The sequence below is a fragment of the Protomyctophum bolini genome (assembly GCF_963924005.1).
Source record: "Protomyctophum bolini genome assembly, chromosome: 4".
Classification (NCBI taxonomy): domain Eukaryota; kingdom Metazoa; phylum Chordata; class Actinopteri; order Myctophiformes; family Myctophidae; genus Protomyctophum; species Protomyctophum bolini.
Genome location: NC_137865.1, coordinates 32227422 through 32253958, shown reverse-complemented (window position 1 = coordinate 32253958; position 26537 = coordinate 32227422). Strand labels below are relative to the sequence as shown.

At 44.6% G+C, this 26537-nt stretch overlaps 1 protein-coding gene across 12 annotated transcripts in view; it reads right to left on the bottom strand.

Moving 5' to 3' along the window:
- Positions 1 to 26537, bottom strand: part of frmd4a (FERM domain containing 4A) — a 165938-nt gene that overhangs the window by 110556 nt on the left and 28845 nt on the right. For 10 of the 12 annotated variants that reach the window (XM_080762553.1, XM_080762544.1, XM_080762549.1 and 7 more), the window contains exon 1: positions 5811 to 6366. The exons of 1 other annotated variant lie outside the window; for it this stretch is intronic. In XM_080762553.1, the coding sequence (XP_080618679.1) occupies positions 5811 to 5903 (93 nt within the window). In that variant the 5' untranslated portion in view covers positions 5904 to 6366. Of the gene's footprint in view, positions 1 to 5810; positions 6367 to 21365; positions 21621 to 26537 lie in introns of those variants that run through there. One more of the 12 variants, XM_080762552.1, reaches the window with a different exon arrangement.

The window sequence follows — 26537 nt, the reverse complement described above, 5'->3', positions numbered from 1 at the left end:
GTCATCCCGGTTCTCCATACATCTGGCCAGCTCGTTAGGTGCTTGAGTTCTTGAGTACATCCACACATGTTAATGTGGGACGTCCTCGTGACCAGTGCCAGGTTTTATTATTGTATGTCTATAAATGTCGCTATATGAATTGAATACACATGCAGGACCACAATGAAATAATCCCTCAGCAGGGCTTTTTGTGTTATCCTTTTAGCATTGTTGTTTAATCGTACCACTGGAAACTGTTATTAAAGTCAATCAATCAATCAATCAATCAAAAAGCCATGTATCTCATTCTATTCCCCATAATGCTCAATCTTTTATTTTCTGTTGGCATCGTAGTGCAACACAGTTCTCAACTTTGCTCTCTGGGAATACAGCCAAAGTACAGTAGTTACACCTACCGTAGTTTCCACACTAAAGTACACTAGTTTCCATTCTATCCACCAAATCAGCAGCTAATTCTGATGTGGGGCACCAGGCAGGTACATGCCAGGTACATTACTGACCTCCCAGAGCACACAATGAGCAGTACAGTATGCTAATCTGTGGCATGCCAACGGCCACAGTAGAGAACAAGTAGTGAAGTATAGAAGAAGCCATAGGATCTTCTTAACTGCTTTATAACGAGACCCTGTGAGGTTGAAGCATGTATGTAGGAGCCATGCATGGCAGGGGAACAAGAAGGAAGGACCAAAAGATTGAGAGAGCGAGAGAAGAAACATGACATGGAATGAAGATGGGTCTCTTGGGGGGGGATGAGAATAGAACATGAGCCTGTATAGCAAAGGAAGTGATTTCCAAGAGATGAGAAGGAAGACTCTCTCTCTCTCTCTCTCCTGCTTTGCTATAGTCCTCATTGTTCTGTGGCTAACGAGGCGTGCCTTGTTCAGCTGTGTCACACGCGTTTGACCATGACACAAAGATGGCCGTGTTCTCCTTCCGCGTAGATATCGCTCAATTAACCGGGATAGAGATCCACATCCATCAGAGCCATACTGACTTCAGGAGCAGTGGTGTTCATCTACATTAGCTAAGACTGAAAACAGAGGGGCAGGGCCAAGTTGACAGGAGGAGATTCTCCCACCCCAGTCTTATTATCCCATCATTTGGGCTGCTTTCCCCAGAGGGAAACGTTGAATAGAATAGAGTTATAGGACACCATCTCCCTGCTATAGGAATAGTAGATGTAAAATGAAGAATATAGGAAATGTATTATGCTTTTAAGGGTGCATGTGTTTGGTCCAACGTACTAACAGTCCGACATGCATTAGTCTGACACCCTGGCCAAAATCCAAACCCTGAACCTAACCTCACGGGAAGCCACAGGTTAGTTTGAACCTGCCACAGGTTAGTTTTAACCTGCCAGGGGTTAGTTTTAACCTGCCACAGGTTAGTTTTAACCTGCCAGGGGTTAGTTTTAACCTGCCACGCATGTCTGGAGCGACGGTGTTGTCGAACTAATGTTAGTCGGACTGTCAGTATGTCTAACCAAAGGTATGCAGGTATGCACCTCTGCTTTTAAATGGTTCGGAGCTATGGGAGCTTTCCATGACATGGCATTGCACACAGTGTGGCGTGCTGCAGAGAGACTATATTTATCTGATATATGTATATGTCAGGCATATATAGTGCTGTCCACACAGCCCCATGATGGTATACAGCAGTTACATAGGAATGGAATCAGACAATAGAGATGGAATCAGACAATAGAGATGTTATCTAACGTGACATGTCAGAACAAGGGCAGGTACTCTGGATCTATAGAAGTGAAATCCCTTTAAAAGCCACCTTCAGGTACTGTGATAACACCACAGACAGGAGCTATTCATTGAGCTTTGAAGGTATAGCCTTTACGCAGCATAATGCCTTATTTATACTTGGTTGCACACTGAAAATAGCAGATCTACAAGCCATCCAACATGCAGTGTGCAACATGTTGTGTGAGCTTATAGAGTGGCTATTCTCAGTGCATGACACCTGCAATCACTCAACACATCTGCGTGGATTTACAGTCATCAGTGCGAAGTTTGAACGTTCGTTTATAGACCAAAAATATTTTGAATACCACACAGAAATGTGCGTACACACACACACACACACACACACACACACACACACACACACACACACACACACACACACACACACACTACCTTATATGGTGAGATGTTTTTTGTTTGTCTGCACACAGCTGGCAGTGGGGGAATGGAGAGAGTCTCTGTGAAAGAATGCAATCAGGGGAGCGAGACCCCCTCCTGAGACAATCTGCATTTCTCAATTAATGAAGATTATATGCATGTGCGGTACTGTGCGTGTTCAGATGCGTGTGTCCATCTGTGTGTGTGTGTGCGCGCGCGTGTGCGTGTGTGTGTGTGCGCGTGCGTATGCAGACGGGCTTGCCTCTTTCCAATTCTAGACAATCAGCCAGTCAAGAGTGGCACTGCCTCACCACAGTGTGACAGCAAATATTCAATCTCCATCAAAGTGACCAACCAAGTTGAATTATGACAGTCAAGCTCACACAGCACACAGCGCACGCACACGCACACACACACACACACACACACACACACACACACACACTACAACATTTCATTTCATTTCATTGCATTGCATTGCATTTGCTGCTAAGCGGATCACTCGGCTAAGAGAATGTCCATCACCTGTGTTTCTAAAACAGTGGGATTGAGACTCAAAAGTGTCCAAAACCCATGAGATGATTGGGTCGATGACTGGGTCAAAACCCATGAGATGATTGGGTCGATGACTGGGTCAAAACCCATGAGATGATTGGGTCGATGACTGGGTCAAAACCCATGAGATGATTGGGTCGTGGGTCGATGGCAAAGTAGTTAGTATAGTTTAACAGAAGATCTTTAGTTATACCTAATTTAACAGCCAGTTGTAAATTGTGAAACCCTGTGCAGAAACCTGCTCAAACCTCTGCCTCTAGGGGACATCATGCAACCTGACCTGTCTAAAAACAACCAATGCACTCTCACCTATACTGTCACAGGAAAACAAGCAACAACCGTAATATGAAACTACCAAACAAATAATTTTGATCTGAAGGTGTCAGTTACTCTACTATAATAGATAGTGATATTGGACAGTAGAATACATTTTGTTGATGGAAGTTTATAGCGTGGGATTTTGTGTGGTATGGAAGAATCAATAATCAACGATCAATATACTAGAGAGAGCTTTACTCACATACAGGTACGAACAATGACGAGGGCATGTGAGGTGCCTATACTCTCACTCTTAAATGAGTTGTCGTGATACCTGCGGTTAAAGCTGTCACTCAAAGGTTGTTCACCGCAATGGTGTCTGTCGGTAGCCTACACTGAGAAAGAGAGAGTGACAGCCTGTCGATAACCTACACTGAGAAAGAGAGAGTGACAGCCTGTCGATAGCTTACACTGAGAAAGAGAGAGTGACAGCCTGTCGATAGCTTACACTGAGAAAGAGAGAGTGACAGCCTGTCGATAGCCTACACTGAGAAAGAGAGAGTGACAGCCTGTCGATAGCCTACACTGAGAAAGAGAGAGTGACAGCCTGTCGATAGCCTACACTGAGAAAGAGAGAGTGACAGCCTGTCGATAGCCTACACTGAGAAAGAGAGAGTGACAGCCTTCGGAGTGTGTGGTATTTTAAATTTGCTTCCTGGAAGTGGGCCATAGTAGTTGGAAAGAGCCATCTTATGCTAAAAGACTTGTTCCTTTGCATCTGACATGAACAAGGGAGAGACGGGACTGAATGCAACATGATCACATGATCCCTTCATTATTCTTTGAGAGACTGAGAATAATAGCTTGGATTGGAAGGGATGGTTCAGTAATCACTCATCACCTGCACTTACATGTACTCTACTGTATACTTAAGCCATTTTGGACGGGAACGCACACCGAGTGGCGCGCTACGAGCTTGAAAATGTGGCGCAAATCTTTGAATATATATTCTGTCAGAGCGAACGTTTTTTAACTCAAATCATTGTTTCTGGAGGGGGGGGGGGGGGTCCCTGGAACAACAACAACACATTTTCAGATCGCCCAGCAAGCCAAATGACGTCATGGTGACGTTATGATGACGTCCTCCAGTGACGTTCAGGACTAGGCCAGATCACAGCCCATATGGGGATGATCTTTACGGGACGTCTTCACCAGTTCACCAATAATATAGCTTATTTTGGGCCAGATCTGACTAGTTATGATATGACTTAAGTTGATCTGGCCTCGATCAGACTCTCTCTGATTCATCCAGGGTCGTCTGTCTTAGTGGGCTGAATTTATGTTGGTTGAAATCAGGTGATATTCTGGGCCAGATGTGACTAGTGGTTTAGCTTAATCTGGCCACAATCGAGGAGTCACTAATTCGTCCAGGTCCTGACCTGACCTGTCCTGACCTGACCTTGGTGTCGGCGGCCAATTTCATATAATTTTTCAGGTCCTTGACATGAAATAGTTTGAAAACCACTGACATAGAAACATAGGTTTTTCAGAAAACTGTCATGATTTAGAAGACATTAGAATCTGGTGGTAGTCCTAAATGGGTTAAGAGTGATTCACTTTAATACAAGGTGCCGTTTCAACATGAAAGAGGTGTTAACAAACTTTGGTCAACACAGTGTGATTGGAATGGGATAACGTAATCACATGCACACGCGCATGAGTTGATGTTGGCTGGTCTACACACTCTCGTATTGCACATGCACACGCCTACATAGATGCATACGCCTACACACATGCACAGAGAAACATTAAACCCCCATCCACCACATCAACCCACACACATGCACACACATCCAGCTGTTCTACTAATGATGAAAACAACTTTTGCAGGAAGACTGAGGTGAATCACTTGGCAGGTCATAGCTTGTCCATAGAGAGATGTTAAATGCACGCACGCATGCACGCACACACGCACACACACGCATGCTAACATTTTCAAGGTATTGGATTGAAGTGTGATCGATTGATTGACTGATTGACTGACTAACTGACTGACTGACTATTGAAAAAAATGCATATACAGGACCATATTTGTCAAAGTATAAACCACAAAAACGCACGCAAGCATGCACGCACACACGCACGCACACCGATAGATAGATAATTCCTTGCAGTTTGGTCAAGGATGGGACAAGACAGCAGCATCTTCAGTCATGCTGGTATAGTATAGCGTGGCATTGGGCATTGCCTTATCATCATGGTTCATGGCATGAATCAAAGCCATGCTGAACCACTGACAGTCACAAGCAAACAAGGTGAACTCTAAAGAGGCAGCCTTCCCACTGCTGGAGCCTCAGCAATATAACCTTGAGGACAGTGAGGAGGACAGTGCTATGTGAGATATGTACATGAGCAGTCACTGGCAGCCTGGGGAAGACAGGAGAGATGAGAACTTGACAGACTCACTCACAGGCTGACAGGGAAGGAAGAGAAGAGATGGAATGGAATGGAGGGGTGGGGGCTTGAGGGGATGGAGAGGTCCACTATACAGATTAAAAGCTTTGCTCTCGCCTTCCCTTCTTCCGCCTAATACTGTCCCTTGGATTAGCCGAAGACCTCTTTTTTAAATCCCATTCACACACACACACACACACACACACACACACACACACACACACACACACACACACACACACACACACACACACACACACACACACACACACACACTGCAGAGTGGCAAGACACGGTTGGGGGGAGTAGACGGGTTATACAGTTTAGCAAAACAAGGCATTGGGCATACTGTATATAGACAGAGAGCCGAGGAGGAGTGGAGTGGATGGTGAGAGATGGTTCTGTTCTTACCCTCTCTCCACTGTTCCTGCGTAAAGTCCCCACCGGCAGCTTTAGCATGAGCCGCCGGGTTCGGCCCGGCGTCACGGCTCCCTGCACCACCATGGTGCTGCTATGCTCCACAGTGTGCTTCGTTGTGTCCGTGGCGGGTGTGCGCCGTGTGCCGCGCGTGAGGGTGAGTGTGTGTATGGGTGGAGGTGGTAGAGGGTGTAGGGAGGAGGTGGGTGTCCTTGCCGTCCCGTCCAGCCTGGTAGCGAGTGTGCACGCGCGTATAGAGAGAAACTGTTATATGAGCGGATGAGGCTACTTCTATACGAGACAGAGAGAGAGAGACAGAGAGACAGAGTGCGTGTATAGTCCCCAGGCGGCGCGTCCCTCCTAACTCTCTCCGTGTCCTCATGGAGTGTGCTGGTGAGTCTCTGTCCCCCTCTTCTCTTTCACAGCAGCGCTGCTGTCCATTCTTGCGCGGCTTCTATAAGCTCTGCTCCGCTCCACTCCCTCTCTCTCGATGAGGTGAAGAATAAGAATGTGCGTGAGCCTGGCTGTGTGCGCACGGAGGAGAGGGAGTGCGCTTTGTTTGCGTCTCCCCTTCCCTCTCTCTCTCTCTCTCCTACCGTGCCGTGTTCTAGCCGCTGGCTCTCTCCCTCCCACTCCGCTCTGCACTCCCCCCCACCCCTATCCCTCTCTCTCTCTCTCACTTCTCCTTTTTCCCTGTCTATATCTGTGTCTCTCTACCCCTCCCTCCCAGCTTTCCCTCAGTGTGGGGGCTTAAACAGGTCACTGGATTAATGTGACGCTACGGCTGTTATTAGCATACGTTCTCTGTCACGTGATAAGATAGTGTGTGTGACGTTATATACGGTGTTTCCCATATTCCCTTTTAATTGCACATACATTTCTTTGTCTTTATTTTACACTTGCTATGCTAATGTAATTTTTTCCCCTCATGCCATAAAAAGCTCCCTCCTTTGAATTGAATTAAAATGGAATTGCATAGTTGGCCCGCGCGCGCGCACACGCACACGCACGCACACACACACACACACACACACACACACACACACACACACACACACACACACACACACACACACACACACACACACACACACACACACACACACACACACACACACACACACACACACACACACACACACACACACACACACACACACACACACACACACACACACACACACACACACACACACACACACACACACACACACACCCCTTACAGTGGATCACGTGGGGGGGACCTCAAAAGGAATATGGGATGTTTTGCCATCTGTTTGAGAGATTATCTGTATAAAACACCACATCCAGCTCTCTCCTTCTCTGTCCCTGTGATGTCTGAACCAGACAGTAGCACAAAGGATAGAAGAGACACACCCACACACGCACGCACGCCTACAATATACTATTAACATTGAGTGACTGCAGTTTCTTCCAGCGTGAAATGTCCCTTTAAGCTTCATTCTGACCTGCCTATAAGCCTTGGCTTGCAGGGGTCTATGTTTTTCCCTGTCCTGACAAGCGGACCGGCCTGTCAGAGCTGAAGCTGAGTCAGTGGTGTGGGTGGGCAGTGTGGTGGTCTTTACATGGCCATTAGGGCTATTGGAGTGGAGAGTTACAGCTGCAGTTCAGTGACTTACTGTCATATTCATGTCATCATTCAGCAGCCATACCTCCATTCCCTCAGCACATCAATACCCAATTGTCAGCTGATTAAATAGAGTGGACCAACAGTCCAACACACGTGGAGAGACACGCGAGCGCACGTGTGCGCGCGCACACACTCACACACACACACACACACACGCACAGTCGCACACACACACACACACACACACACACACACACACACACACATACTAGAAGTACAAATATGTACATGTGCCGTATGTTCTACATGCACACACGTAGGCTACACACTCGCAAATGAAGACCAACATGCTGGTACCTTCGACACACACAAATACCCTTGACACCCACACATGCACGCACACACACACACACACACACACACACACACACACACACACAAGCTCACAGTTTGAGTGGTCATGGTCGTGTGGATTTGATGCTGGCTCGATGGATGTGTGATACAGATTAAAACCTCTACCTCCTAACAGATCCATTTCTACAAGTGAGGTACCATGCAGACAGCTTTAGTTGACATGATACTGTTCATACATACAGTACCACCCACCACGCACAAGCACGCATGCACACAGACACACACACACACACACACACACACACACACACACACACACACATACATGTGCATTGTGCAAACACAGAGCCGAGTGCCAACCATACAGGAGAAAATCTGCAGTGGTAATCCCTACTAAGCATTATTTATTCAATACCCTGGCCCACATCTTTCTCTGTCTCTCTGTCTCTGTCTCTCTCTCTCTATCCCTGTGTGACAGTGTGTGTGTGTGTGTGTGTGTGTGTGTGTGTGTGTGCACACGCGCGTACATGCACTGTACATGCATACATGCGTGTGCGTGTGACTGTCTGTTTTGTGAGTGTGCATGGCCTAGATGAAAAATATCACAGAGCTATTTATAAACTACAGCCCATCACAGAAGGCAGAAGGCATTCAGCTCTTAGAGAGACAGCATACACAGTAAAATTTATTTAACTTTAAGAGTGTATACTGGAACCAAATGGACCTATAAGGGGGGAGTGAAATGTTACTCTCTCTCTCATGTAATCATTGCTTTTCAAACGGGCGTTGATGTGTTATGTGTGGATGCGTCTGATGATACAGTAATTCACATCTCCTGCTTGGTAGAGATTAACTGTCAACGCAGATTTGGAAGAGGCATTGCCATTGTCTTCCATCTCTAATTTTCAGCTTTACAGTAGTATAGTTAGTGGGTCTGTTAGCTCTGCTTTTCCTTAGAAAAAAGAATAAAATCGAATCTAAATGTATGTGAACCCGGAAAGCTGATATACAACTTTCTTGACAGATGGATACAAATAAATAAATATGTACTTTAGATTTGTTTGTGCCAGAGGCGAGACGCACAATGACCTACTTCAGTCAAAGTGTGTGTGTGGGATTTGGTTACACACATAACACACATAACACACATAACATAAGAAAGTGTGCAAAATTAAAACATGCCGGCATTTATATTGCTACAGTATGTAAAGCAGAAATGATAGTTTGTTTTTAGAGCTGAAAAGCCAGGTTTGTTCCTGTTATCGTCGCTGCCGGGTGGAAAACTTGAATGCCCAAGACGTTAGTTATTTTAAAATAGCTTTCACTACACTCTAGTTCAGGGTTACTCAACTTAAGATAGCTCAGGGGCCACTCAGCAAAAGTCCAAGGGCCGCAAGCTAAAAATCTCAGTTGAAAGGTTTACACATTTATTTTGTGACTACAAATCAAGGAAACACACAGTAAAAGCCACATTTCTATATCTAGAAGGCCAAACCTCAATGAACAGAAATATTGTGATTAATGATGAACAAAATGAGTCTTCATTCACACAATGCCAAGAGAACACATAATGAACAGATTATCACAGGTGAATAAATAAGAGTGGTTAATACTCATGCATGGGGCCATATCACTGTCTCTTGGAACAAACAATACTATGCCTACAATCTTGTTCAAAACAATGAAAATAACTAAATATATTTTTATTGGTATGACCATAATGATGGGCCGCAGATAGATTAAGCAGGCCGCGGATTGAGTAGCACTGCTCTAGTATGATAAAGTAGGGCATTTATTTACAAAAAAGAGTATGGGGTCAGAACCCTTTCAGACTATGGCATCAGAACGGTCACAGTATGGAGTCAGAACGGTCAGACTATGGCATCAGAACGGTCAGAGTATGGAGTCAGAACGTTTCAGAGTATGGGGTCAGAACGTTTCAGAGTATGGGGTCAGACTCGGGCAGCCAATCATGACTAGGTCGCACCAAACTCGCTAAAGCCAACAACATCGAATATAGGTTTCTGCCTGAAAGCAACGATATACCGTATATAAACCAGGAATAACATAGCCCACTGAGCAATAATCGTCTATTAGACGTCCATCTAAAAATGGTCTAAAAAAAGTACATTCTTTAGCGGTCTAAGCTTAGCCTATATAGCAGTTTTTTAAACGTCTAATCTAAGCCTAAAGACCCCTTAAATAAATGCCAGGTTTGTTCCAGATATCTTTTGTTTGGATGCATGCTACTGAATGAATGATACTAATGAGAGGGTTACCAACAGAGCAAACAGAGCACATATGTCTACTGCGTGTTAACGTATGTTCATAAGTGTGTTTGTTCTTTGTTCATGGGCATAACAATGAGATGAGAGCAGTAACCACGCAGGGTTCATGATTGTAGGGTGCATTGTTTGTCTTTTATTTATCCCGATAACCCAGCCCACGGCTGTCTGAATCATCCCCATGGACCCTGTTGTGCGTGCGTGTGTGTGTGTGTGTGTGTGTGTGTGTGTGTGTGTGTGTGTGTGTGTGTGTGCATGTGTGTGCGTGTGTGTGCGTGCAGCCGTGCATGCGTGCGTTTATGGAAATGCCCTACAGCATGGCTCTCTCTAAGCCTTCCCAGGCAGGGAGGCTTGGAAGAGGGTGGGTTGTTTATGTCCAAGGCTCCACAAATTACATAGGGGGGGTTGAGTTACAGGACCATAAACACAAACACAAAAAGCCATGGCGCTCACGGTCACATAGTTCAACAACGCTGACCTTCACACAACAACTCACTGACTTTCTCAACAAACTGCTGTGTCGTCTGCCGGTATGCTTGGCATCCTGAAGACCACCTAGACCTAGACAGCATAACTCAAGGAGAGTGTAACTCGAGGGTTACCTTGACTCTCTTGGGGTGTGTGTGTGTGTGTGTGTGTGTGTGTGTGTGTGTGTGTGTGTGTGTGTGTGTCTGCTTGTCTGTGTGTTTCTTTGTCTGCGTTTGCACATAGAATGGAATACTTTATTGGCAATAGAACTGCGTGTTTGACACATCAAAACAATTGTATAAACAAAACACAATACATGCATGTTTGAGGTGTGTATGTAGCCTACATAATACTGTAATACTTTATATACAAAACACACACGCAGTGTGTGTGTGTGTGTGTGTGTGTGTATATGTGTGTGTGTGTGTGTGTGTGTGTGTGTGTGTGTGTGTATGTGTGTGTGTGTGTGTGTATGTGTGTGTGTGTATGTATGTGTTTTTAGTGTTAGTCTTGGGGGTCCTGTTAGCACGAGAGGAAGAGATGAGCAGAGAAGTATGGGGTGAATTTGGTGGCATTGGGTGTATATCCCAGAGCTCCATCAGGCCAGAACCAATCATAATGACTTCTCCACAGGCACAGGGGAGCCCCTCTGTATCATCACCATTCTCTCTGTGTGTGTGTGTGTGTGTGTGTGTGTGTGTGTGTGTGTGTGTGCACAAAAATTGTGACTCTAGGATGCAGTGTTGTCCTGTGTCAAACATGAGCATTGCGTGCACACCAGCATGGGTCAAAAGCTACGTAGGGGATTCGAATGTTATCACATGATTAAATCTCCGTCATCAGCCCTTATCAACAGCAGGCAATGCAGCCAGTATGGACAGCCATTGTCCGACGTGACGTTTGTTATTTAACTATTCTAACCCTAATCCTATAACGCCATCTTCATCATGATTTTTCGACCGCGGTCGAGATCATGGATTTCACAATGCCACGCCAGACTTTCCGGCATGTGTCCCTAGCGATGACATCAAGGAACGACAGTTTTCTACCTCTGGTCTGCTTTGAGGCAGGATTCCAAAGAAGAAGGGAAGATATATAGCAGACTGAATGACAATAAACCCACCCAGGAATCCCCCTTCCTCCCTCCCTCCCTCCCTCCGTCTGAGTGACTGACTGACTGACTGACAGCAGTCTACGATCCAGTCTCAAACCTCTGTCTTAATACGTTGTCCCTTCAGCACCATAATGGAATTAGAATATATCATTCCAATAGGCCAATCAGCAGTCTATTATGAGCCGTGCGGCTGACTTGAATGGGATGCTGGATGTGCAATTTACCCTGGCGAATAGTCACATATACGGCTGATGAATAATTCACCCCCCCAGGCCGCTGTGCTGTGCACAAGGGGAAGCACCGTGCCAAAATGAGAGAGACTGGAGCGCGTGAACATGATTGAATTGAATGCTGAAAGATAATGGTCCTATTAGATTGAGAGCATTTGCACAAAGATTTGGAGCGAGTTTATGAAGACTGACGTTTCTCTGCCAGGCCATTGCAGTCTCAGCCAGCAATCTGTGAGCTAACGACGTAACAAGTGTGGGAAATAGGAAAAAAACTAAATCTGTGGAATTCTGAACCGGGTCCCGTTGAGTATAATTAAAGTTCACCTGGATCTCTTCCATATAAGCAATATTATGTCCAAATTCTAATGACTTTTATTTTTAATTTTTTGTATTCAGACAGCCAGCAATGGGTAAAATACTCCCAAAAATGGAGTCTCTGTGTTCATAAGTTCCCTCCTCCTGCCTGGACCTGGTCTCTCTCAAGCAGAAACAATGAACCGGAAGCAGCGGGACACAAATCTGATATCTCCATAATCATTTGGAGTTGTTAGTCTTGTTAGCTTGTGTCTACATTTGCGCTGTGGCAGCACTTCAATACGTCATCAGTCTCGCATTGATCCCGCCTCTAGCGGCCGCATATCGCTCCGATCAGCATTTGATCGGAGTACATCGTCTCTGCCTGTGAGGGACCAGATGGGAGCAGGAGGAGGAACTCGGCAAGTCATAGACCGTGATGCATTCACATGCATTACGCCTGTTCTTTGTGGCTGTGATACGTCACTGACTTTACCTCTGTGTTTTCAAGGTTCAAGGTTGTACTTTATTGTTACATCTTGTGTACACGTACATACAGTAAGAGTAAAACTTATTTTTGGTTGGCTTCCTTAAACCCAGCTTTGTGGGTGCAGTATCCGTTTCCGTGATGGAGCGATTAAGAGTGACCACACAGCCTGCCCAGCACAGACATAGACAAGTGGCGCAAGACCTGAGCACGCCGCAGTTACGCAGGGCTTCTAGTATAGTGTATACACCTGTCAATGGACTTCCCCAAGAGCAAACAAAAACAATATGCAAACAATACAAACAAACAATATCTATTCATACAGTACAAACACCTGCACGCATGCATGCACTCATGCACAACAACAACACAAATACAGAAACAGGGATGATAGTCAGTGATACCCAGTGGGCCTGTGCTGCCGGCTGACTGAATCACACAGGCCTTTTGGGACGGAACATCTCTCCCACTCAGACACAAGACACGGTTTTGTGACTGCTGGCTACAGTGGCTAGGGAGGAGACAGAACCAGAACAGAGCTGCATGAATAGAGCTTTGATGGAATCAAGAGACCCAATCCAACTGAGATGCTCTCTCTCATTGGAGAGAATGAACAAGAGACATGAAGAGAAGAGAAGAGAAGAGAAGAGAAGAGAAGAGAAGAGAAGAGAAGAGAAGAGAAGAGAAGAGAAGAGAAGAGAAGAGAAGAGAAGATGTGGGATGCTTTGCCTGCGGCTGTGCACAGCAAAGGGTATGAGGATGTGGCGATGGGGGTGGAGGAATGGAGTGTGCTGTGATGAGGAGGAGATTCAATTCAACTACTCAGGGACAGAATAAATTTTTAATCATGGCACTTGTATACATGTATAATACGCCAGGCAGTATACAGACAGGGGAAACTGTGAGCCTTCCACTGATAACCAACACACAAGGAGAGCTGCTCAGTGGACAAGCAACGGCAAGGCTAAGCCAACTTCTTTGGCCACATTTTCACAGAGTTCTTCAACGGTAACATGGGATGACTTCCACAGAGCCCAAGACTCCAGGCAACAAGGCATTCTAGAATGCTACAACTCCATGTCTGTATTTGATTTCTACGCTGACCTTCTGCCCTTGTTTGCTTCTCTCATTCGCTCTGCTTTTCTAACAATGCCAAGTGCATGGGGATTCTCTATTGGTCGATATCTCTCGTGTCCACGTCAGCCAACTTCGACTGCATTCGTAGGAACACAAGAAGGTTGACCTGAAATTGCACCTTCTCCACAAGGCAATTAAATGAATCCACTCGCCATATACATGTAGCCTTCTACACGCTTTCAGACCACATAAGACAATAGGTGGATCTCAATTGCCGGTGCACACACTTACTAGGTAGATACTAGGTAGAATAGGGTGGTGACTGCACTGGCACTAACGGGGTTCTACACTGCGTAGGTGGCACACTGGTACACGTTATAGTGTACACTGTCGTTTGGGACACTGAGCTGGGCGGAGCCGAGTGGAGCTGGGCGGAGCCAAGCGGAGCTCAGATTTCTCGACTGGCAGCCATTACTGTTTTGTCCGCACTGACTGCAATGTTTTTAAAAGGTCTAGAAACTACTTTTTTAGCCCACGGAATTTACTTTCAAGTTATTTTTGGGTAGTATTTAGTTGTTTAAACTTCATATGTGTGGTCAATTAATCATAAAAGATCCTATTTAAAAATATCAAACAACGATGTCGGAGAATCCGAGAACCGTGTTGTCTCGCCTTGGGGGCTGCCAGCAGAGAGATGTACCCGTGTTTACCTCTCCTTTGTCGGCATAGGCCGAAGCAATTTCCCCTGTTTCTCCTACGGAACGAAATTATGACCCATGCCCGTCTATTGTGGATATTTACAGCCTACATGCAATTCGTTTCCAATTGTTTTATTTCCCCAAATGTCAAGTGCATTATAAATAACAGCTATTATATTATTGTTATTATTATTACGTCTAGTCTATGGTCGAATCTGATTTAACCTGAGTCCTGATTCCGTGCAAAGAGTTGCTGAAAGGAAGGATATAGGCTACCTGTAACCTGCATATATATATATATATATATATAGCCTATTCACTTAATGATAAATGTTTTTACATTTGGATAGAATACAGACTATTGTCGCATCTGCTGTTTGATTTGTATTAGCAGGCACCGATCAATCACTGATCTACGCTATGAGCTTGTAGATCTTCTAAGTAAGTTCATGGTTAATTTGTGTATGCCTATACCTTTACAGCCAGCTAACAGCTAGTGCGTTTTCATATAGGCTAAGTTTATTGCTATAATGACATTTAACTTTGACAATATAGGTCTACTTTTACATTTAAAACAACCACATATAGGCCTATATAGCCTACTGTAAAGTGAGTATAAACTGTTAATTCAACTGAGAGAAATTCATTAATCAGAATGCTACTCTTAATCAGTTAATCACATTTGCATTTACATGAATGAAAAGGTTAAACCAGGCCAACTCTCAGCTCCAAATGGATAGGCTACATTTATCACAATATTATTTTACTGTGTAATCTAACACAAATCTTACAAATGCTGTCACTCAGTTATTTAATTTAGGCAGAAAATATATCACTGAATAGTGTATGCAATTAATGCATTCAAAAGAGCTGAAATGTTTTATGGACCCTAGTGATTATTTAATAATAATAAAACTATTTGTATAGCACCTTTCATGACATGAAATGCAGCTCAAAGTGCTTTACAGAGCAATGGAGAAAAAAAGAAGAAAAGCAAGGCAACGACATTAAAAAACAAGTAGTAATGCAATGCAATACAGTGAGGACATGAATAACAAAAAATAAAAGATCAATTAAAAGCAATGTTGTAGAAGTGGGTCTTGAGCTGTGCTTTAAAAATGTCTACAGAGGCTGCCTGTCGAAGGTACAGTACAGTTCCATGCCGACGGCCCGTAGAAGCAAAAAGCTGCTTCCCCGTATTTTTTAGTTGCCATTTTTTTTAGGCAAAGCGAGCAGGCCAGCAGTGGAAGACCTTAGGGGGGCGGTTTGGGACATATTTAGGAAGGCAGTCATGTAGGTAGGAAGGTGCGAGACCATTGAGAGCTTTATACACAAGTAAAATAATTTTAAAATCAATCCTAAAAACAACCAGTGGAAGCCAGTGCATGTGAAGCCAAAACTGGAGTAAAATGTTCTCATCTTAGTTCTAGTTAAAACTCTGGCTGCTGCATTTTGGACAAGTTGTAATCTGTCAGTTGTTTTCTTAGGCAGTCCTGAAAGAAGTGCATTGCAGTATAAATCAAGCAGAGAAAAAACAAAGGCGTGGATTAGCGTTTTCGCATCGTCCAAAGACAAATAGGCTCTGATTCGTGCAATATTTCTAAGGTGAAAAAAGGCAATCTGGGTAACATGATTAATGTGTTTGTGTGTTTAAGTTGTTTCGCCATACCCATTTATTTTGCCATAAATCAGATAGCTTTAAGGTACGGCCATGACAGCAATGGTAGGAAAAAATATATATAATATTAATCATATTCGGATATTCGGTTTTCGGGGGGCCAACTGTTTCCTATATTCGGTATTCACTGCAGTTTCGGCCAAGAATTTCCCTTTCGGTGCATATTGTATGAGTACCGGTATGTAAATAGTTCAATTCAACTTTGTAAATACAAAATGTATTTATTGTTATTTTGTCTTCAGTATAAAAATGAATGAACATTGAACAAGGATACCGTATCTCAGACTCAATCATGTAAAAAATAACGTCAAAATCAAGTCATTCCAGTAGAAAATTAACACAAATACATAAATAAAAAGTACATTCATTGAACATTAAACACAAACAAATAGATTGCACTGAACTGAAAATAGATTGCACTGAACATGAACATTACACATTGCAGAGAGAGGATGAACTGGCTGTTCTCTAGAGTCTCTACTACATTTAAATGTAAACTACTACTACTACTACTACTACTACTACTACTACTACTACTACTCTCCCCCTCTTCTTCGGGCCAGCCTGCACATTGGGCCCTGGTGTTCCTGACCCTGCTCCAGACCCCAGTGCAGCTGTACCACTATGGTCTGGTATGGCCTCGGCTAGGCCTGGTGGTGCTGTAGGCCAGCAGTCCGGCTCCGCTCCAGAGACTTCCAGACATGGCAGTCTCACGTGGTGGTGCTGCTGTAGGCCCGCCGCTGCAGGCCACCTCCTCACCCGTCTTTGGATCCTAAGGCAGTGGAAAATGAAGGTTTCAGAACCACTGGCTTAACAGGTTATTTGTATGGCAGTAGTGCTACAACTCAGAATTCCCTTATTGTTAAAAAAAAGGCTTTTGTGCTTGGGTAATATGTTCTGTTGTGGTCCAATGATGACTTTACAACAGGTTGCCAGGTTGTATTCTATTGCTAGTTTGATCACTTTCACCTTAAAATAACATGAATTAATAAATGACTGAAAATAGCCAATCTACAAGCTCAGAAGTCACAACATGTCGCACTGCAACGTGTTGGGAGCTTGTATATCTTCTATTTTTGGTGTGGACTTTTCTAGTCCTCTATAGCAGTGCTTCCCAAACTTTTTCATGTCAAGGACCCCCAAAATGATACTAATTATCCTGCGTACCCCCATTAGAAAAGATATGCCAGGGACAGACCCCCCCATAAAAATGTTTTTACAGATCTAGCAGTGATTTTCAAACAGTTTCATTTCAAGGGACCCCCAGTTTGACCTGAATTAGGCTATGAACCCCCATAATGGCATTTCTATCTCTGGGACCCCAATGTATATTGTAAAATCAGAGTGTACAAATGGAACGGGGTTCAACTAAGAGATTGTACCATTTATACAATCTATCTCTGAGTAATAATAACAATATAATAGCGGTTATTTATAATGCACTTGACATTTGGGGAAATAAAACAATTAGAAACGAATTGCATGTAGCCTAGGCTAGTAGGCTGTACATATCTACAACGGATCATTCATATCATACAGCGGTGAATTGCTTCGGGCTACGCCGAAAAAGGGTAGTTCTCACACGGGTACATCTCGTCTGTGGCCGCCCCAATGCGAGACGACAGTCACGACACGGTCCTCGAATTCTCCGACATGATTGATTATAATCTAATATAATGATTAATTGACCACATATATGAAGTTTAAACAACTAAATACTCCGCGAAAATAACTTGAAAGTAAATTCCGTGGCCTGTGTGTGACAAGTTTTAAGAGGGCTTAAAAACCACAACAGTAATGGCTGCCAGTGGATCTTTTTTATTTGGCTCAGTCTGTCATGAATACATTTGATAGCATAAACAACTAACTAAATACTATCCCAAAGATATTAAAATATTAAAATTCGTCGTGACAACAACGCATGTTTAGTTTTGCTGTTGCACCGAGGGACTAACGCGATAGCATTACTTCAAAATCTCCGACGACAACATTTTTTATTTTCTTTATTTGGCTCTATCATGATACATTTGATAGCTTAAATAACTAAATACTATCCCAAAACATATTACAATTACCTTCCGTGACACAACAACACTTTTAAAAGAGTATAAAACTTACTAGTTTCCGACATTTTTCTCTGTCTCAGCGGCTGTCTTTCTTCCTCGGAGAAATTCCATGGGTTCATTGGGTTGCGCAGTACGGCTGCGCCGTGGCGATATACCCTGCATGGCTCAGGGTACATCCGAGCTGGACTTTGAAAGCAGGCTCGCACGGGGGAAAATAGTGCGGTGCCCTGTGTAGTGTCAGCGCCTGTCTTTTTGTGGTCTGTGGATTGGGAAGTACTGTCGCGCACCGTTGTGACGTCACATAAGCCAAAATACACCCTGTCCAGTGTCCACGCTCCGGTTTGAGATTCACCTAGTGACCTCCTTTCCTCACAGTGTAGTGAGAGTAAGAAGGCATTTCTTCCTGCTTTTCGTGAATCATTCATGTGCGCCGAGTGATAATAAATATAAAGGCATGTAGAAATAGTAGCCCGGGGGCAGGGATGGCATTGCCAGAGCTTGTGACTCTCTCTCTACTGGAAGGTACGAGGATAGGATGGGAATGGAAGAGTTCGGCGAGATAGTGTTCATTACTGTAATGAAGTATTCCCCCTATTTTTGTCACCAGCTGTCTGAATACGCACGCGCACACACACACACACACACACACACACACACACACACACACACACACACACACACACACACACACACACACACAGTCTGTGTTTGCGTACCATATACTGGTTGACCTTACATTTTCAGTACAGCGCAGCTGGGGTTAATTGCCTGACACAACTGGCCCGCGTCGGGCTGCCGATACAACAGCAAGGTAAATCGAGTGTTCCCAAACAAGCTGAAACCCATTTCACTTCATGGCCTCCGCCTTTACTTGATGGTTCGCTGGAGACGACTGTTCTGCTTCTTGGCTTACAGAAGCGCACGTACGTCTATGGATTCGCACGTGCATGTGGTGGAGGAGCATTAGTGCATGGTAAGAGAGAGGGCAAAGGGTCGATTTGAATATTTCCAATTTAAGTATGCAAAGTGGCCAGATAACCTCTCGCATTCCCACACTCCTCCAGAAATTAGATAATTAAATGAATAATTGTGCAAATTAGGATGCTGGGAGGAAAGGTTTATTATTATTTAATAATATGATTATTATTAATAATTATTATTATTATTATTATGACCCTTATTATTATTATTATTACCCTTATGGGTTGGACATGAGGGAAATATCGTGAGCCACTTCTTAGCCATTATCTCTAAACTTGGAAAATCCTGATAAGGGTTAGGGTATAGGGCCCTCTGTCCGATTTCCACAGATTGTTCATTTCACATGTACAGTATGTACAGTAGCGCATGAATAATTACAGACCATCCCAAACAGCACGCTCCAGACCTCGACACCCGTCATTTTGATTGAACTCTGGTAATCACATTACTGGATAAATGGTTCGCCGGCGAACAAGGATCGACGGATTCCACCTTCAAATCTCCCAAAATGCATCAGTGACACTGACTGGTGCCCTGCAGCACTGATGATGTGAGTGTTTGATGTACGCCGAGGGGGAGTGTTCAGTGGGAGCGAGGCTGTATCCCATGAAAGAACAGATTACGCTTCGCTGTGACAGATGCCTGAGCCTGTAAACATTGTTAAAGGGAAACAGCAGCTTAACGACCAAACTCATTACAGCAGCCGGCAGATCAAAGCGACAGGGAATTCTCATGTTGTATCTGCTGCGTGCGTGTACGTATGCACGCGCGCGTGTGTGTGTGTGAGTGAGATTATGCGTCATATGCATTTGTATGCAGGTAAGTTAGTTTTGTACTTGCATGTACAAGTGTGCGTGTGCCCGCAGGTGTACATGTGAAGCATGTCATGCAGAACAGTTCATCATTTCCTCAAGCCTGTAATGCTTTGTAAACCACAGGAGTAATCTACCTCTAGCCAAGCGTCACAGGCTGCTGAAACATGAATATCACATCCATCATATTTTAGCTTGCCCCTTCCTCTGCCATTTCCTCTGTCTTAGTCATTCCTTCCCGTTACTCAGACAATTCATTCATCACACAGATTTTGAGACCAAGATACGGAGAGCTTGAACATCCATTTTGTCTTGACTGAACAACTCTCTGTTCCTGCATGTGTGTCTATTGGTTATTGAAATGGTCACTCATGGAGTTTTGCCGTGCCTTGCCTTGGGCAACATTTCTACTCATGAATATAAAAGCAATACGCCACAGAAAACACAGTTTCTCCATATGGAAAGATGGTACTGGTAGCGGAATTGTACAGTTTGTCACGGTACGTCAAACCTCCTTGCATGTAAACATCCCTAAGACCAGAAGATTGAGGATTCAGTAGCAGGCCATGCCTGGCTTCAGTCACGCAGGCCTGTTGTCCCGAGTTAGTGTTAAATTCCCAGTTAGATTTGTGGATTACTTGGAAGCTAGCAGCTACAGTATGCTCTGTCTAAACCAATGTCTCTCACAATTTTCAAGTGACAATTTAGGAATTTAGCTCTCAACTATAGTTTCCCATGCACTGCCATTTGCAGTGGCCCAGAATCAAGGACACAATTAACCACTTTAAGCCCTGGCCTATATACTTTGTTTGGACAAATACTGAAAATAGCGGATCTAGAAGCGGACAACTGCTTGCAACATGTCATGTCGTGAGCTTGCAGATTGCAGAGCTATTTTCACTGAATGCTTTATTATGTCTGCCAAATGTTCCACTATTATTATGGCATGGGTTCATGTGGTTAAAAAACGCAATATTCCTGAAGTCCTGACCCTGTTTTGGATCTTGGCGTGACTAAGAAACAAGGCTCTAAACTACCCATGCATAGAATGTGTGATGTTTAATCAGCCGCTCATTCTGCCGACACCGATTAATGATACAACATCTGGAATGAGACACGAACATATGCTGGCCTCTGGTCGACCACTGTAATTGAACACAAGAGAGGTCATCCAACTGCCACCCCCCGAGCCCGAGCCCCCCCCCCCACACACACACACACACACACACACACGCACACACATACCCACACACCAAATACCGAAAATAGACGGATGGTGAAGAACCAACCTCTTAAAGCACTCTTTAATGAATCTACTTCACGGTCGGTGAGAGAATAATTATCTTAGAGTGAGACCTCAATAATTATCACAGGGGTCAAAAGAAAGGACAGCAAAGGTTTTGTGCAAACTTACAAAGACGTCCATGAGCATGTGTTCCAGGGTCACTTCAAAATCCTCGATTCGCCCTGCCAGAGTCATCTTTTGGCCTGACAAACAAACCACACCGAAGAAAAAGGTACCGAGCACTTTGGATCGTTTTTGTGAAACGGACTATTCTCAATAAAACTTCCACTCCCAAGTTTCAGCTTTTCACAGGAAATGAAGCACCAAGCATGAAACAATATCCCAATTTTGTGATGGGAAATGCCATGGCGTCCTCCAACACTTCGCTAGTAGAGCCTCTTAGCTGAGTCCGGGATGGATTCCCAAACAACTGCAAAAATGTGTAGTCCACATCTGACAAACCAGCAGGGTCAGTGAACAGATGACTATTGTTACTAAATCACAAGAATCTCCAATCAAAGGTGAGTCGCCGTTCCTCAGTGTGGGGCCCTAACATCCTTTCTTCACCTCATCAACATCATCATCCTTCGAGTGCCCTCGAGATCTGCGACACAAGCTTCTTCCACTGGTCTCTGTTGGTCATTGACACACCAAGTTCATTCACAGTCAGTCCTGTGTCCCTACTCAGAACATCTGGAAATGTGAGAGGTCTTGTTCCTCTTGATGGGCAGGGTGGTCTCCACAGAAGAATATCCCGAAATGACCTACTTCACCTATACTTCCCTTGATACCTTAGTATGTCCGATTACTGAAGTCGCAGCAGAGCCTCAGAGTCCTGACCTGAGTTATGATCCACTGACAGCCGGACTAGACAGTCTGGCTGACACAGGGTGGGGTCTGGGTAGGTCCTGCTCCTATAGTTGGGAGACACTGAAGAGGAAGATGAGGGAGAGGAGTAGGAAGGGTAGCATTTAATGAGGCACATAATGTTAAAGAGGTGAGTAATGTACCAGATTATGAGTCCCTCTCATTTTCTGATATGGTGCTCTGCTCATTCTCTCTCTCTCTCTTTGTTGTCTAGCACACTGTCTCTCCACCCCCTTTTTTCCGATTTCTCTCTCTCTTTCTCTCTTTCACTCTTATGCCCTTTCAGGGTCTCTGTCCACACTGGGAGTCTTTGTATGTAGCGGAGTGCTCGGGGCAGCTGATGCCCAGTTTGGGGTGCTGTTGGCTGGGGTCGTCCTCTCTCACACTAGGGCTTCCCCATCAATGGTGCCTTTGTTGGCGACTCATTAAGGGGCTGGCTCCTGTTGAGTCGTTGCTGAGGAGACATCGGGGAAAACAGAGATCGAGAGATGGGACTGGATCTCTGACTGGGTGCTTATGTAACAGGGACAGGCATGGCAGTGGAGGGTGAGGATGGGTGGTGCGGTGGAAGGCTAAAGGAGAGGGGGGAGTGGTGTGGGGATGCCAACGGTTTTTGGAGTGAGGAAGAGGGTGGATTGGCTGAGGGGCGATGATTCAGCGAGTGAGGAAGTGAGGAGTAGAAAAGACAGGAAGCAGGAGAAGAATGGTGGTCGGAGGGGGGTTTAGAATAATTCAAGAGCATTCTCTTTAAGCCTCTGAGACAAGACCTGGATACAGACAAACAGAGAAAAGGGACCGGGGTTTAATGTCTGTTTGGGTTCTGGCCAAGAAGGAGATGTTACACTGTGTGAGGCACAATCTGACTCACATGTGCAGACAGACAGGCAGGCAGGCAGAGAGAGGGAGCGAGAGAGAGAGAGAGAGGCGAGACTCGGAGGAATGAGCCAAGCAATATTTTATTATCGTCCGTGCATCATGTTTGAGGCGGGGCCGTGGAGTGAAAGCAATAAGTAGCACCGGCGTGACCTCGTAAAATTTTAACTCTGATTATCAGCGGTCGGGGATGCGATCACAATGGAGATAAATACTCTGTGACTACTTAAAAGGTAAGCAAATATGAGAAAAGCCTGGCAGATTTTTTTCCAGGTATACCCCTCATCGTCGCAACACCGATAAGCATATTTACAAAGTTACTTTTGGTTCCATTGGAACTATTTGTATTAAAACTTTTCAATCAAAGTCACAACACAATAGAGGTAGACCTATCTGAGTACAGTGCAGAAACATAATTGCCTTCCTTGATGCATCAATTAAGCGTCAACGACCATCAGCTGGTCACAGTCACATCCAACAGGAAGCACGCACATCTCCAGAAATTCTACAGGCGCTGGTCAAAAATATACGTATACAATGAAAAGGAAGTGATGTCCGCACACTGTTTCTCTGCTCCCAGGAAATTCTTTAATGAACATTAAAGAATTTCCTGGGAGCAGAGAAACAGTGTGCGGACATCCCTCAGACACTCAGCCTCTGCAGTACTCTAACTGAAAGTGACTGCATGGAGTCTGTTTCATTTCTATCCAAAAGCCCTTGAATGATGGGACGTGATTAAGGATTACTGTGATTATGGTAAGCTCCCATATCACACATAGCCTACCATAATTCACTGGCAAAAAATAATAACCCCACTTTGGGAACCATGGAAATAGGCCACGTAGATCAGCGGTAGTCAAAGTCTGGTCCGTCTCTCATTTCTCTTCATCAAGCCATGTCACCATGTTGTGCTCATTTTATTACCTACAGTCGTTTCACACTTTCTCAGCCTATTACTTCTGTCAGCCATGCTCGATCCAATTTCTCTGTCTCTCCTGCACCCCTAAAGTCCTCCATCTCACTGACAGCCCGCTCAATCTTATCTCTCCCATGCTGTCCACTTCCTGTCCTCTACAGACAATGACAATGACCTTTGCCCTCTGACCCATCAGGGGTGTGAGGTCGGCGAGGTCGATCGCCACATCAGTCTCTCTACAGCTACTGTGAGGTCAGGAGCACTGGGGGTGGGTTGAAAGCCAGTCTGTCAACACACACGCTGGCACGCACACCCTGCACACACACACACACACACACACACACACACACACTCCCCCGCGCACACACTCCCCCGCACACCAGTATATAGAATCAGGTGCGCAGTTGCACCCCCCCTGACGCACGCATGCGCACACGCACACACACACACACACACACACACACACACACACACACACACAGGCCCATGAAACACAAGTGGGGGTGTTAATGAGTGGATAGATCCATCACGTCTCTCGTGGCCCCAGGAGGGCTTCCTCTCTCCATGAAACCACTCCTAATGCTCCCTGCTGTGAATATGTAACGTCCCACCATTAATAACTAAGAAATACCCCCCCACGCCCGCCCCCGCCCCCCCAACACACACACACACACACACACACACACACACACACACACACACACACACACACATCTGCATACCTCTCATACATTATGAACGTACTCATGCATGGTGTATTTTCTCCCACACATTTCTAGGATATAAAAAAATAGCAGATCCACAAGCTTGTAGAATGTAGATCTGCTCAACCCGGTCTCACCCAAACACGGTAAAATAGCACGTATTGGCATATCCGCACATACTACAGGCCTAGAAAACCCCCAAATCTGTACATATATGACACTGAAATCCTCCCCATAGACTGTGATGGAGGGGCGCCGTCTCTACCGAAATTGAGCTACGAGAAACACCACTGTGCGAGCTAAAGCAAGCACGTTGGTGCGGCAAACGTTGCCAAGTTCGGTAGAGCCGACTCAGCCCCGACCCAAAACACGGTGAAATAGCACAGATTGGCACTAGTGAAAGCCACGCCTCCGTCGCGGTCAAAACAGTGGTAGTGCAATATGTACAGACTTTTGGGTTTTATAGGCATTTATGTACAGAATTGCCAATCTATGCTATTTGCTGACATGCTATTGTTTCATATTATTCATCATGACGGAATACAGAAGCCTATAGAGTTTCATACCTGTGATTATGGAGAGAGAGAGAGCTACACATGACCTTGTCTCACTTCCTTATACTGCAGGCATGTGCATTTGTATACACGCACGCACGCTGGAGCGTTGCATTGTACATTATAAGAAAGCGATAGGCAGCAAGGTTATTATCGGAGCAATCGCAGTTCACAAGTGGAAATTGTTCCAAACGTCTCTTTTAATCTCATCTGTTTTCAGTGTTCTATGAATGTACAGAGAATTACAGATTGATGCTGCATGAATGACTGAACAATGAACAACACACAGTGCGTGCGTGCGTGCGTTGGAAACAGGCATAAAATACAGATATAAACAGATATAAATAGCACACACACACACACACACACACACAATGGTCTTCTTTTGTTTGGTCACACAACGCTGTAGAGTCCAGTGTTAATGCATGCATGTTTAACAGTTACATTAACAAATACATTGTTGCTGTCGGGAGGAAACCACCTAACTCACTTTTTTAGTTTTTTTTTTTTCCTCCCATAAATCTATAAAAGCTATTGAACACCCTTTATGTCTGTGTGTTGGTTAAAAAATATTGAACCAATGAAAAGTATTAAAAAGTACTTCATCCATTGGATGAAGCACCAAGGTACTGGCATTACAAATGGAGTCGGTCCCTTACCAAGGTACTGGCATTACAAATGGAGTTGGTCCCTTACCAAGGTATTGGCATTACAAATGGAGTTGGTCCCTTACCAAGGTATTGGCATTACAAATGGAGTCGGTCCCTTACCAAGGTACTGGCATTACAAATGGAGTTGGTCCCTTACCAAGGTATTGGCATTACAAATGGAGTCGGTCCCTTACCAAGGTATTGGCATTACAAATGGAGTTGGTCCCTTACCAAGGTACTGACATTACAAATGGAGTCGGTCCCTTACCAAGGTACTGGCATTACAAATGGAGTCGGTCCCTTACCAAGGTACTGGCATTACAAATGGAGTTGGTCCCTTACCAAGGTATTGGCATTACAAATGGAGTCGGTCCCTTACCAAGGTACTGGCATTACAAATGGAGTCGGTCCCTTACCAAGGTACTGGCATTACAAATGGAGTCGGTCCCTTACCAAGGTACTGGCATTACAAATGGAGTCGGTCCCTTACCAAGGTACTGGCATTACAAATGGAGTTGGTCCCTTACCAAGGTACTGGCATTACAAATGGAGTCGGTCCCTTACCAAGGTATACTGACATTAGCAGATCTAGAAGCTATTTTATAAAATGACTTATACTGGATCTCTTGTCCACTAGTCCCTTCAGTTTAGTCATCATAGCTAAGTTTCCATTTAGTTTTCGTCAGTGAAAAAAGTCGATGAACATTTCTTGTCATAGTATTTGGTCAACGAAATCA